This window comes from Heteronotia binoei, chromosome 4 (genome assembly GCF_032191835.1).
Source record: "Heteronotia binoei isolate CCM8104 ecotype False Entrance Well chromosome 4, APGP_CSIRO_Hbin_v1, whole genome shotgun sequence".
In the NCBI taxonomy this organism is placed as follows: Eukaryota; Metazoa; Chordata; class Lepidosauria; order Squamata; family Gekkonidae; genus Heteronotia; species Heteronotia binoei.
The window spans coordinates 119,149,321-119,164,590 of record NC_083226.1 but is presented as its reverse complement, the minus strand read 5'-3'; the positions used below and the strand labels follow the sequence as shown (position 1 = coordinate 119,164,590).

The 15,270-nt window shown below is 41.8% G+C and overlaps 1 protein-coding gene across 1 annotated transcript in view; it reads left to right on the top strand.

The window, feature by feature from the left end:
- The first annotated feature begins 2,372 nt into the window (after window positions 1-2,372).
- Window positions 2,373-15,270, top strand: part of SLF1 (SMC5-SMC6 complex localization factor 1) — a 68,252-nt gene continuing 55,354 nt past the window's right edge. The window contains exons 1-3 of the mRNA XM_060235687.1: window positions 2,373-2,486; window positions 2,703-2,778; window positions 6,109-6,349. Coding sequence (XP_060091670.1) covers window positions 2,373-2,486; window positions 2,703-2,778; window positions 6,109-6,349 — 431 coding nt within the window. The remainder of the gene's footprint in view (window positions 2,487-2,702; window positions 2,779-6,108; window positions 6,350-15,270) is intronic.

Below are 15,270 nucleotides of genomic sequence, written 5' to 3'. Positions count from 1 at the left end.
AAGGCTCCACTTTGGGATGGTGTGACTGCTGCTGTAAAGAAGCTGGCAGCAACTCGTGAGTAGAAAGGCCAGTCCCTCGCTTCAGTTGCCAGAAAGGGGGGGGGGGAGGGAGGAGGAGAGGGAAACGTCTTCATTATTCCCTATGTGGAGATCAATTCTCATAGGGTATAATGGGGAATTAATCTGGAGGTTTTGGGGGCTCTGGGGGAGCTGTTTTTTGAGGTAGAGGCACCAAATTTTCAATATAGTATCTAGTGCCTCTCCCCAAAGTACCCTCCAAGTTTCAAAACGATTGGACCAGGGGGTCCAATTCTATGAGCCCCAAAAGAAGGTGCCCCTATTCTTTGTTATTTCCTATAGAAGGAAGACATTTTAAAAAGTGTGCTGTCCCTTTAAATGTGATGGCCAGAACTCTCTTGGAGTTCAATTATGCTTGTCACACCCTTGTTCTTGGCTCCGCCCCAATGTCTCCTGGCTCCACCCCCAAAGTCTCCTGGCTCCTCCCCCAAAGTCCCCAGATATTTCTTGAATTGGACTTGGCAACCCTAGCGAATACTCATGTACCCACCTGGATCTATTTAGAATTACTCAGAAAGGCCTTATTCCAAAGAAAGGGTGCAGAAAACTCAGGTCAACCACTTTCCCAGCATCATAATAATACTTCGGTATTATGAAAAAGTGACTTGGTGTTATAAAAAAGTGACTTGGTGTTTTTACCTGGATTTATTTTTGGATCCTATTAAACAAAATAATGTACTTTTCATGACTAAATAAGGCTGCAGTCCAAAGATCCATTGAAATCAGTGGGACTTACTTCAGAGGAAAAATGTTTAAGAGAAGGCTCAATGCCTACAAGTAGGGTCCTAAGACAGCACATTCATCATGTTTAAAATTAGAAATGATACCCTCTGTTTCTGAATTCAAAACAGATTGCATAGATTAAGAAATCAAAACAAGTCTGCAGTTATTTAACTGCCTTATTTCATTTTTCACAGGATCCCACTCTGCTTATATCCTTAATAAATTGCTCTTTTTTATCTCTCTCAAACTCACCTACACGATGCTATTGGACATGGGGAGTGAGAACTGCTGCGTTTTATTCTGTTGCTATTCACTTTTCCAGTGCTCATCTCACACCACTGTATTTTCTTCAACGCAGCTTTGTTAAATATAACAATTGTCAGAGAAGTACTAAATAAAAATCCAGACAAGGTTCCAGCTACTCTCCACCGAAGGACTTAAAGGGGCATGAATGGCTGGGGGCAAAGGTAATGTGAATGAAGGAGGCCGTGACAGAAAAGGGGGAGCGAGGGGAACACAGAGCCGAGCCCCCTCCCTTCTGCCCTGACAGATTTCAACGTCACTTACCAGGTAGGCCGGACGCCGCTCCTCTCACAGTTCGGCGGTCCCGGAGACCAACGAGCGTCAGTGACAACAGCCCGGAACGGCTAGTTTCACACATCCGGAGGAGGAGCCAGGCAGAAGCAGCTCAGCCTTTGATGCGCGGGAAACAGCAAAAGTAAGGCGAGTGAAAGAGATTGTGGCGTCGGCCGAGTGAGATACCCTCCAGCTGAGTGGGCTACCACCCGTGCGAGGTCTGTTTGTGCGCAAGCGGTTGCAGGGGCGTGGGGGTGGCTGCGCGGACTGCTCTTTAGGCTCTTTCACTGTGTTGCGCACACTTCTTTTTTTAAGTATTGAACCAGGCAAATTGCTTCTTACTTCTTGCTCCGTCTCTGTGTTAGCTGTGCGCTAATGTGCATTTTCTACAAAGTTGTGTATAAAACTAAAGTCCCGATTCAAACAAATCGAGACCGCTTTTCTGGCGTGCCGGGACAGTATTCATACACAGGCTGGTGCGCTTTCTTTCCCTCGCGCCGTTTGGGGGCGCATGTGCTTGTACGCATTTCGCGTACTTTACGTCATCTTCATAGGAAAGCGGAATGGATAAGCAGATTAGTGAAAGGGCGCACTTTGTTCTCGAGTCAACTGCGAAGTGATCTATCTATTCCTTTGTGAATAGTTTCAGGATTCGACAGCAGACTAAGGCGAAAGGGCCCCTCTCTGACTACGTTTCTATGTCATTATAAGGAGACTTGTAGCCTGATCCATGCACATTTATTCGAAAGCAATGTTGACTCCAATGTGATAATTTCTTGTTAAAAGTACATAATTTCCCATTATTTACTGTATCGGTAGTAAGTATAAACTTTTTAAATAATAGCCCAGGAATTATTGGATCTTGGAAAGGTCTGTGATCTTGCATAGCATTAGCACTGTAAGTAGCTGTGAGTAGAATTATATGAGAAGTGCACAAATCTTTGTGTAATTAGACCTCAAACACTATGTCTCTTGTGCGTTTTATTTTTAAACAGATGGAAAATGGAATCCTGAAGCCAAGGATCCAGCTAACTGGATTTAAGAACCAAGAAAAGAAGTCTGTACTTGGACTTCTTCTCAAACTAGACTGTGTGTTTGTTGACAGCAAGGTAAATGATAGCTGAATAAAAAGTACAGAAGATGTCTAGTTTTACTTACTTTGAGTACTTTTGAGTATGTGGAGCTCATAAAAATAAAGTTTAGTGTATTAAACAGTTCAGAAGAGATGCTCTAATTTGAGTTTGGGTTCATTTTTTTTTCTTTTTGTATTATAAACTGGGGAATTTTAAAATGATTCTTGTGTGTTCTTTTTGTGTGTGTATCAGAAATACAGGAATTGCACACACCTTATAGCGAAGCAGCCTTGCAGAAGTGAAAAATTCTTAGCAGCATGTGCAGCAGGTGAGTGCAATGTGTTGTACATAATGATTTCTTGGGACAGAAACCATGGGCCTCTTTTAAGTGGTAATTTGCCTGCTGGGAAAGGGGCAGAATTCTGTTATGTTGGCCAAGAGAATCATATCATTTGCTTTTACATAAGATAATTGAGTTGGGTCTAGGTGATATGAAGAGGGGATCACAAGAAATCTTTGCCTGGTGTCCCACAGTGATTCAGCAACCCCATCTGATTATGAAGGGAAAGGACAAAAAGTCATGTGTTGCTGCAATTAGCAGGGAGACAGTAAAGACATTCACATTGATCTGACTTTACACACACTTTGACATAGTGATAAAAATTGTTTTTTAAAATCTGTGTCCTGTAGATAAAATCTGCTAAACTGCAAACTGAAAAAATGGCACCCTAGGCCTGCTTCTAAATTTCTGTCTTGTGAGATAAGCTGAAGAGCCAGTATAAATGTTTACATTCTACTTTTTCAAGGCTCTAGTAGCCTGCCACATGTGGAATGCGCACTCTAAAGCTGTGGAATACTCGCTTAAAGATTCCTCTTAAACACAAAGCTGTTCTTATGAAAGATCTAAATATTAAGCATATTTTATTTGAAAGATAATTTATGAAACTGCTATATTCAATGTAAACTGGCAATTTTCATCTAGACACCTGGGGTCAGTAAGAGTGATCTCAGGTGACTAAGAAGTTTAGCTTTTCAAAGTCCATTCTATTTTTCTGTTTTAATATCACCATTGATCACCAGAAATATATATGAACATGCAAATTAGTAACAGTTTCTCTAACCTATATTTAGGTGAGGAGGGAAAAGGTTATTTGCATGTCTAACTTAAGACCAGGGTGGAAGCCACATGTACATAAAGATACAGGCAATTATCTAGCTACCTTAGGGATGCTGATGCAGACTTCTAGTCTTTGACTCACTGGTGCGGTTCCAAAAAAGTGTTGTCTGTATTTGCCATTTCCAGTAATTTTGCCTTATTTCTTTGATAGTTATAGTATTGTGATTAAAATACAAGGCATCCAAAAGAAGTAATGAATGTTTTCACATTATTAAAAGTTTATGCTTTCAATAATAATAATGCCAAACAGCGAATGCATTAGAAGAAAATCTCGTTTTAGCCTTGTTACTTTCAGTGAGTGATTTTCCCCACCTTAGAAATAGCAGGCTGTTCCCTTGGCCTATTTCAGATGTTTGGCTATCAGTCTTCTTAATCATGGGTAAGACATTGAAACTATGCCACAGACTTGTCTTCTTTGACTCCCTCCCTCTTCTTTTTTACTTGCATCTATTTCCCCACCAGCAGCAGTACACATACTCTACTTCCTCTCTAGCTGTGGTACTGTATCATGACTGCAATGGCACTAACCATGGTAATCTTTCTCAAATGAGAATCAGAAGTTAATTTGTAAGCCATGGATAGTGCCAATACAAGAAGGAGAGGGGAATTCATACTTAGAAAAGGAAAAAGGAAGGGACAGAGTACATAACAGTTCAGGCTTCTTAAGCCCAGTTAGGCAATTGCTAGTGTTGTGTCTGAATCAGGCTTCTGTTATGCTGGATTTTATCCAGAAATAAGAAACGGGTTTTCATTACTTTTTTACTCCCAAGTAATTTAGTTTACACAGAACAGAAATGCATTAAAAAACCTAATGATTACTTCCTTAAAGGTTATCAGAATTTATTACAGTGTATTTTAAGAATCTTTGAAATCAGTAGTATTCTGTAACCCAATTCTCAGCCTTACAGGGCCTTCAAAGTTAAGAGAGTTGGCAGTAATTGAGCCTAAACAGAACTATCACATACCCCCTCCCCGCAAAACACCAGACACACAGGGTGGAACAAGAGAGTTTTTACAGATCTTCTGAAAATTATTCTGAAATGGCCTTAATAAACACTTGCCCGCATGATATTACCTTAAGTATTGTTCCTTTTTAATGTAGTTTATCCTGTAATAATTTTCCATGTGCTAGCATTAAGAAAAAAAATGTTTCTTATGTCCTGATAAATGCACAAAGGCTTCCTTCAGACATTCAACAGTTGAAAGAGACTTGTGAAAAGTTCTGTTTATTTGAAGGGGTAAAAGAACATTGTAATATCTACTGAATATATGTACAATAACAGTCATTTTTACACCTTTCTTTCACCATGACTCTATTAAGTAAAATGTAGATAGCATTCTTTTGTGGTTTTGGAACTTTTTCATCAAGAAATAAGAATACAGAGTAATAGCTCTTAAACAAAAACGTTGCAAATCAAGTACCTTTTTTTCTTCCTTTCCATCAGATGATTGCTGGCATCCAAAGCTAGCACCTATAGAAGTACCATCTGGTAATATGCTGCCTTGCAATGGCACAATCTGCTCGGCTGTGCTGTGAAATTGATTAGGATCACAGACTTTCAGTTGCTTCATTATGAAACATGCTGTAGTTCTCATTTGTATAAAGTGGCATGGTTCCGTTATCATAATTATGAACCTTAAAAAAATTGGAAAATGAGATTTGGGAGAAGGAAAAATGAGATGACTATCAAAATCATCTGGAAGGCCCCCCAGATGAGTAGTGTTCAGCCTCTGTTGGGGCAGGGAGACTGATGCTATAGAACTTAGTTATCTGCTATGCTTATAGAGGACCCACAAATTGGATTATTCTTTGTGTTATAACTAACCTTTGCATATTTGTTAGCTGACAGATCTGGGATTTTTATGGCTCATGTTCTGAATGAGAAGGGAGTATAACTGCCACATATTGCAGAAATGAGCATTACTTGTTACAACTGTCTGAGGGCAGGTGCTGACACAACCTATTTCAGATATATTTCTCCATGCTATGACAATAAAATATAAATGTGTCTTTTGTTGGAGTGATCCCTGAGCAAAGACAAACAAGAATCTTATCTCCTTGGTGTTGGTATTTGCATTCTGGTGTTTTTTTTTTTTCTGGGGAAGAAAACCCATTCAAGAGGAATGTGCATTGTGCCTCTCTTACTAAGAAAATTACTGGTACTTAACAAACATTAGTGCTAGTACATAAACATTGAAAAAAGACTAATGAAAATATTGTATAAAATGGATACCCATTTTTTAAGGTGATGGAGTCTGTCATGAGAAAATAACACCACTGTGTTTTAATGATGTAAAGTCACAACACTTGAATATTCTAGAAAAGCTTAGCTATAGTTGTAAAGAAGTAAAGTGACATTTGTATTCTTAATTTTATTTCTACATTAACAGAGAATGTTATTTTTGATATTAGATCTTCATTTGATTGCCATTTGTCTACACCAAAATTCTTTTGTGGCTGACAGTTTATTTGCTTTCCAGGAAAGTGGGTACTAACCAAGGACTACATAATTAATAGTGCTGAAAGTGGCAGATGGCTTGATGAAACAACTTACGAATGGGGATATAAAATTGAAAAAGATTCCTATTATTCACCTCAAATGCAATCTGCACCTAAAAGATGGCGCAAAGAGCTGACATACTCTGGTGCTGCAGGGGCCTTCCACAGATGGAAAGTTGTCCTCATTGTGAAAGGTGATAAAGAAAGGGATTCCTTTACAAGGTAGGATGAGACCTCTTGGAACTGAAGTAATGAATGATTGATCAATTTTGATTTAGGTGAAAACATCTTTGTGCTGTTTCTTGGTTAGCTCAAGAGCAATTGACAGTGGTTTGGGGCTGCTTCAAACATGATGCTTTCTCTCCATGGAGACAATCTTTCTGAAGGAAAAACTGTACATTTTTAGCTGTGAAATGCATTTTGTTCAGAGTGTTGCTTGGCTTTGCAGCAAAATAAATGCAACACATTTTGTAGCTGATGATATGTACAGTTTTTCTTTCAGAAATATTATCTTCGTGCCGTGTTCTTCTATCTGCAGTTTTTTAAATATGTTTTTAGTAACTGGAACAAAACACTTTTTCAAAATATCACTTTGGGACAATGAAAAGATTTGTACTTGAACTAGGGTCTAGTTAACCTATGGCTTTGTGAACTCACATGGGTACTCAGCTATCCAGCAGATGCACTCTTTACATTTTGAGGTAGTGCATGGTGGCTTCAAAGCAGAGGGCAGTCTCACATTGATGCAGGAGCTCTGGGCAGCAAACACTAATACCAATGGTGAAAGCCATTTCTGGTGTGTAATTTTCCTGTTCCTAAAATGGCAGTGAACTGTACAAGGCCCGTAGATTGAGGAATCTTTAAGCCCCGTGTGCTAGGAAGGGGAGGTGGAATTGGGGGCAGAGGCTTGAGAATTATCAGTAATGTTAAATTGTATATGTTGCAAAGGTTGCCAAGCTGGTGTTTTCCAACTACACCAGGTTAAGCAACTGGTCCCCTACCTGACTCACCCTGACCTAGCCACAGTAATTGACACGATGGTCATCTCCAGGATAGACTACTTGCTTCTGACCCAAAAGTTCCAGTTGATCTAGAACATGACCATGCAGTTCCTCACAGGCACCCTTTGGACAGCACACATCTAGCCAGTGCTATGTGAGCTGTACTGGCTTCTAGTGGAGCACCAGATCCAGTTCAAGGTCCTGGTTTTGACCTTTAAGGCCATCAGTGGTCAGGGACCCACATATCTTCAGGACCGCCTGTTTCAATATGCCTCTGGAAGAGAGTTATACTCTAGTAATAAGAATCTTCTGGTGGTCCCTAGCCCAAGAGACATCCAGCTGTCCTCGACTAGAAGAAGAAGAAGAATTGCAGATTTATATCCCACCCTTCTCCCTGAATCAGAGACTCAGAGCGGCTTACAATCTCCTATGTCTTCTCCCCTCACAACAGACACCTGTGAGGTGGGTGGGGCTGGAGAGGGCTCTCACAGCAGCTGCCCTTTCAAGGACAACCTCTGCCAGAGCTATGGCTGACCCAAGGCCATTCCAGCAGGTGCAAGTGGAGGAGTGGGGAATCAAACCTGGTTCTCCCAGATAAGAGTCTGCACACTTAACCACTACACCAAACTGGCTCTCTAGGGCCAGGACTCTTTCAGCCTTGGGCCCCACCTGGTGGAACTCTCTGCCTGAGGACATCCATGCCCTACAGGACCGATTACCTTTCCATAGGACTTCCAGAGGTGTTCCACCAGGCATTTGATTGAGGGCATAAAACCACAGGAGGAAGCCATGACAAAATCCTAAATGAGCTTGAACACTTATGGCCAGACACAGATTATACATCATCTTGGATAAGATATAGTTCTGTTTAGTATTGATATGATGAATTGTTTTTAATACATTTTAATAGTATATATTGTATTTTAGCAAATTGTTGTGAGCCTTGTGTACAGGGAATGAGCAGCCTAGCAAATCATATGAAATAAATAAATCATTTACACAAATAGGATTTCTTATGCTGGTGCTGTTTTGCACTGTTTCCCTAAATTTTAATATACTTCAGTGCTTTAATTACAAAAGATTGCTGACCCTGATTTAATATGTTACAAAATCAGTTGATGGCCTTGGGCAAGTTGTAACTTCCATACATCACAGAATGCTTGCAAGGGTAAAGTGGAATGCACCTGTGTGTGCCATCTTCAGAAAGCTTTAGATACAAATATGTTGAAGGAATTTTATGAAAATAATATTTGTGTGCCTTCTTAGTCTACATCTTATCTTTTTATTAATGTTGTGATTAGAAATATACAATGTATTTTACCTTTGTAATCCCAGGGACCAAGTTTGACATAGTATTTTTATTACTAAACCTGCAAAAAAAACCCCTAAACAGTCCATTGACCTAAAAACCCTAAACAGCCCATATCCTTCAAACCCATTGAAGTCAATTGTTTTAGAATGGTATAATTTTCCTTAGGATTGCTTTGCTAGTAGTTTTACTATTTTGCCTTATATATATATATATATATATATATATATATATATATATATATATATATATATATATATATATATATATATATATATATATTAGTGCCAGAATACATCCATTTTGCCTTACTAGAGAGTGCATGCTGTTCAGAGTCCTTTCTTGATTCATCTAGATAAGTTTCAGTAGCATCTAGTTTACCAAGAGAACCAGTACTACTTGCATCCAGAAATAGGGGTCATTTGCTACCATTTATTACAAGTTGCTGGCTATTTTGTTGGTTCTAGCAAAAGATACTGTGCTACCACTGCTTTCCAGATTTTTTCTGAATGAGGCAGTGCAATTACTTGCAATTTTTGTTTGTTTTGAAGAATACAGTGAAACCCAAATTCTTGATTTTCGAATTGAAATCTTCAAAAGTGTCAAGTGTTTGATAAGAGACCTACAGGAAAACTAGTCATGTTGGCTACCCCTTATCTATAATCTGGTTTTCTCACATGGGTGCTTTGTGATTCTGCATGTGTGTGTAAAGTGCCATCAAGTTGCAGCCAAATTATTGCTACCTCAGCAAGGCGCTTTCAAGGCAAGTGAGAAGCAAAGGTAGTTGGCCTTAGCCTTCCTTGGCATTGTCTTCCTTAGAGGACTCCCTTCCAAGTACTGACCTTCCTTAGTTTCTGAGATCTGACATGATGAGGCTATATACCACACCTTCTTCCCTCCCTGTGATTCTGTATGGGGAAGAGAAAGTAGCAGCCTGTCCCTTCTGCCCAGTTAGCCACAGTTGCAAAAAAGGAGGTGTGTGCTGTTGCATCTTAGATCACATGGGTAGAGAATGTGACCTGGCCTTTATGCCTTTGGGACTGAGGTAAAGATGCAAGTGAGACTGATTAGGTCTGATTTTTTGTGAAGATATTTTTTTTCCTTTGATGCTGTGTATGTTACTTTTTGTCTAATTTGTTTTGCTCTGTTTCTCCTTATGGAAAAAAAGACTAATGAGAAGAATGGAAAATATTTTCTCTCTCAAGGGGAGGAGGACACTCGGATATGCTTGGGGTTCTTTTCCCACAATTCCTTGAGGCAGGCAATTGACTGCACTTTCCATGTCTGGAGAGCCCACCCTCAGTCTTTTTCCTGCCTCTGAATCAGAGAGCACTGGATTTAGAGAGCTCCTGAGATTTTTCTTTAAGGAGCTCCTTTGGTTGTACTTTGTTTTTCTCATTCCATGTCTGTGCCTCTCCTTCTGTTTAAAAAGTAAGCAAACTTTGTTCTTCTGGCCGTGTCTTCCCCAAGACTGTTTGCCTTTTCATTGCTGTTTCAGTCACGGGATATCTCTGACCATGGAACCTCCTCCAAGGGAGGGTGGGGGAGATGATCCCCAGGAGTGGAATAGGAAATTCCTGCAGATCTGTTTGCCCAGCTGTCCCATCACAGCAGAGCTCCTGGAGAGAGCCATAGGCTGCAAATCACCTAGCTGGATTCATGAAGAAGCAGGCTCAATTTTTGGTGCCAAAACTGCACCCTCTACTGATCAGCCAGGATGGCCTGTCAGCCCATCAGGCCTGTTCAACACAGCCTTCTGCAGCCATCAGAGCAGTAAGTTGAAATATTGAGACAGTAGCTCCCCACCTGGGGGAAAGCCAGGATGTGGGAGAGCCCTTTGTCATCCCACCAGGCTTCCAGGATTGGCTAGAATAGTTTGTCTCAAATCAGTTAGAGAAGAAAAAATGGCTTCGACTGTGACACCTGTTTCCCTCTCACCCCCTCCCTCTCCAGTCAAATACCTTTTTTAAAAAAAAACCTTAGCTACTTAAAGGCTTCTAGACACAGAGAAATGTCAGGGATCTTCTTGGCCAACAAAGGCTACCTGTAAAAGCACATTCCCCATTAGGACTCAAATTTCTCAAGACTACTGATCTGAATACAGGGATTTCTGTTTAGACTCTGAGGATTCTGATGCAATCTGGATAAAAAGGAAGGGGGGCGGGGCATCGCTTCAACATGGCGGGCACGTTTTAAGAGCGCTCTGACCTCCTTTCCTCCTTACTGCTACATAAATTGTTATGGATAGCTTCATTCTTTGCAAACCATGAGAAAAAGCTCATGGAAGACTCCTAGATCTGCAAACTAATCAGCAAAGTCGGTAAAAAGGTTTTTTCCTCCTTCAAATAATATAATATCTTCGGTTGAAAGGGGTTCTCCACCGATAGCCAAAATGGTGCCTGGCACTAGTTCTCCCCGAACTGACACTAATACAGTGAATGAAGACGCCCCTCTCACTAAAAAAGATCTAACCGCTTTTAAGTAAGATCTTTGCATGTACTTTACAAATTCAATGACTAACTTACTTCACCCGGTGAACAACAAACTTGATTCTCTCGCGGCAGATCTTAAAGAAACCTCAAAGGTTGCAGAAAATGCCACAGAGATGCTGTACGCTGCTCAGGATGAGATGAAAGCCTCACAGAACTTTGAAACAATGGCAACTGAGAGGCTAATGTCTTTGGAGAGCCGCTGACAACAGCAGAATTTGAAGATAAGGGGGGTAGAAGAGGGCGTGGAAGATGGCAAAACAATGGCAAAGCTTATGTTAGAGTGGCTTGAAAAGACTGTGAAAATTGATGGGATTTCCTTAACTTCCATTAATAAAGCCTACAGATTAGGGTCAAAGGAGTTTATAAGTAAAAACAGACCCGGTGCTGTCTTTATTCAATTTAATTCCTTGGAGTTACGTGATGCGGTAATGCAGGAGGCGCGAAAACGCGACCTTAAATTTAATGGGGGGAAAGTGCTTATCCTCTCGGATCTGTCACCAGAGACATTTAAAAAACGTCTCCTAAAGGTTGTATCAGCAAAACTTTTTGAAAAGAAAATCCGTTTTCGCTGGAGTCCGGTATCAGATATACTAGTATACAAAAATGGCGCTCTTTTTCAAGCATCTGATGGTGTCACAGGCAAGACTTATTTATTTATTTATATTTCAATTTATATCCCACCCTTCAGACCGAAGCGGCTCAGGGCGGCTTACAACATATAAACATAAGAACATAAGAACATAAGAGAAGCCATGTTAGATCAGGCCAATGGCCCATCCAGTCCAACATTCTGTGTCACACAGCGGCCAAATATATATATATATATATATATATATATATATATATATATATATATATATATATATATATATATACATACACACACACACTGTGGCTAATAGCCACTGATGGACCTCTGCTCCATGTTTTTATCTAACCCCTTCTTGAAGGTGGCTATGCTTGTGGACGCCACCACCTCCTGTGGCAGTGAATTCCACATGTTAATCACCCTTTGGGTGAAGAAGTACTTCCTTTTATCCGTTTTAACCTGTCTGCTCAGCAATTTCATCGAATGCCCACGAGTTCTTGTATTGTGAGAAAGGGAGAAAAGTACTTCTTTCTCTACTTTCTCCATCCCATGCATTATCTTGTAAACTTCTATCATGTCACCCCTCAGTCGACGTTTCTCCAAGCTAAAGAGCCCTAAGCGTTTCAACCTTTCTTCATAGGGAAGGTGTTCCAGCCCTTTAATCATTTTAGTTGCCCTTTTCTGAACTTTCTCCAATGCTATAATATCCTTTTTGAGGTGCGGCGACCAGAACTGCACACAGTACTCCAAATGAGACCGCACCATCGATTTATACAGAGGCATTATGATACTGGCTGATTTGTTTTCAATTCCCTTTCTAATAATTCCCAGCATGGCGTTGGCCTTTTTTATTGCAAACGCACACTGTCTTGACATTTTCAGTGAATTATCTACCATGACCCCAAGATCTCTCTCTTGGTCTGTCTCTGCCAGTTCACACCCCATCAACTTGTATTTGTAGCTGGGATTCTTGGCCCCAATGTGCATTACTTTGCACTTGGCCACATTGAACCGCATCTGCCACGTTGACGCCCACTCACCCAGCCTCAACAGATCCCTTTGGAGTTCCTCACAATCCTCTCTGGTTCTCACCACCCTGAACAATTTAGTGTCATCCGCAAATTTGGCCACTTCACTGCTCACTCCCAACTCTAAATCATTTATGAACAAGTTAAAGAGGATGGGACCCAGTACCGAGCCCTGCGGCACCCCACTGCTTACCGTCCTCCACTGCGAAGACTGCCCATTTATACTCACTCTCTGCTTCCTATTACTCAGCCAGTTTTTGATCCACAAGAGGACCTGTCCTTTTACTCCATGACTCTCAAGCTTTCTAAGGAGCCTTTGATGAGGAACTTTATCAAAAGCTTTCTGGAAGTCAAGGTAAACAACATCTATCGGGTCTCCTTTGTCCACATGTTTGTTCACCCCCTCAAAGAAATGTAACAGGTTAGTGAGGCAAGATCTTCCCTTGCAGAACCCATGCTGAGTCTTCCTCAATAACCCGTGTTCATCAATGTGCCTACTCATTCTGTCCTTGATAATGGTTTCTACCAACTTTCCCGGTATTGAAGTCAGACTGACTGGCCTGTAATTTCCCGGATCTCCTCTGGAACCCTTTTTAAAGATGGGGGTGACATTTGCTACCTTCCAGTCCTCAGGAACGGAGGCAGATTTCAATGAAAGATTACAGATTTTTGTTAGAAGATCCACAAGTTCAACTTTGAGTTCTTTCAGAACTCTCGGATGTATGCCATCTGGACCCGGTGACTTATTAGTTTTTAATTTGTCTATTAGTTGTAGGACCTCCTCTTTTGTCACCTCAATCTGACTCAGGTCTTTCAACACCCCTTCCAAAATTAGTGGTTCTGGGGCGGGCAAACACTTCTCATCTTCCACGGTGAAGACGGAGGCAAAAAATGCATTCAGCTTCTCAGCCATTTCCCCATCCTCCTTCAGTAATCCTTTTACCCCATGGTCATCCAAGGGCCCCACTGCTTCCCTGGCTGGTTTCCTACTTCTAATATATTTGAAGAAATTTTTATTGTTGGTCTTTATGTTTTTTGCAATATGCTCCTCATAGTCCCTTTTTGCCTGCCTGATCACAGTCTTGCATTTGATTTGCCACTGCCTGTGTTCCCTTTTATTAATCTCACTTGGACTGGTTTTCCACCGCTTAAAGGAGTCCTTCTTACCTTTTACAGCTTCCATTACTTTGTTTGTTAACCATGCTGGCCTCTTCTTATACCTGTTTGTGCCTTTCCTAACTTGTGGTATGTATTTTATCTGAGCTTCTAGGATTATAGTTTTAAATAGTCTCCAAGCTTCCCCAAGGGTTTTGACCGTATTTACCTTTCCTTTCAGTTTCCTCCTCACATGCCTCCTCATCTCAGAGAATTTACCCCTTTTAAAGTTAAATGTGGTTGTGGCGGTCTTTTTGGGCAACTCCCTATTTATACAAATGGTGAAATCAATAACATTATGGTCACTGTTCCCAAGCGGCGCAATCACTTTTACGTCTCTCACCAAGTCTTGGGCATTACTTAGGACTAGATAAAATCTAACATAGGTTTAGCTTTAAAACATCAATTTACAACAATTTAAAACAGTAAGATAATAAAACATATAAACCAGCGGTCTGTCGAAATGTACACTACAACCATCCAAAGTTTCCAGTGTCAGTAAGTTATAAGCCAGCCGGCAGAGGACTGTCTTGCAGGCCCTGCAGAACTGCCCAAGGTCCCGCAGGGCCCTAATCTCTTACGGCAGCTGGTTCCACCAGCATGGCACCGTTACCGAAAAGGCCCGGTTCCTGGTAGATTTCAGACAGGCCTCCTTTGGCCCGGGGATTACAAGCAGGTTTTGAGAACCCGATCTCAGTACTCTCTGGGGAACATGTGGGGAGAGACGGTCCCTAAGGTAGGCAGGTCCTAGGCCATATAGGGCTTTAAAGGTAATAGCCAGCGCCTTGTACCAGACTCGGTATATTATTGGCAGCCAGTGCAGATCCTGGAGCCCCGGCCGAATGTGCTCCCATCTTGGGAGCCCTAATAACAGCTGGGCAACTGCAACTTCCGGGTTCGGCACAGGGGCAGCCCCATGTAGAGGGCATTACAGTAGTCCAACCTCGAGGTGACCGTGGCGTAAATCACCGTTGCTAGATCGTCGTGCTCCAGGAAAGGAGCCAACTGCCTCGCCCGCCTAAGATGAAAAAATGCAGACTTGGCAGTGGCTGCTATCTGAGCCTCCATTGTCAGTGAAGGCTCCAATAGTACCCCCAAACTCTTGACCTTGTGCGCCGCTGTCAACGGCTCCCCGTCAAAAACTGGCAGGGGGATTTCCCCTCCCGGGCCACGACGACCCAAGCAAAGGACCTCTGTCTTCACCGGATTCAGCTTCCATCCACTCAGCCTAAGCCATCTAGCCACTACCTGTAACGCCTGGTCCAAATTTTCTGGGGCACAGGCAGGCAGGCCGGCCATCCATAAGTAGATAGAGCTGGGTGTCGTCAGCGTACTGATGACAACCCAACCCATACCTTTGGGCAATCTGGGCGAGGGGGTGCATATAGATGTTAAACAACATTGGGGAAAGCACCGCCCCTTGAGGCACTCCACAATCAAGCGTGTGTCTCCGGGACAGTTCATCCCCAATCGCCACCCTTTGTCCCCGACCATCAAGGAAAGAGGAAAGCCATTGTAGGGCCAGCCCCTGAATCCCCACGTCGGCAAGGCGGCAAGCCAGCAACCGAT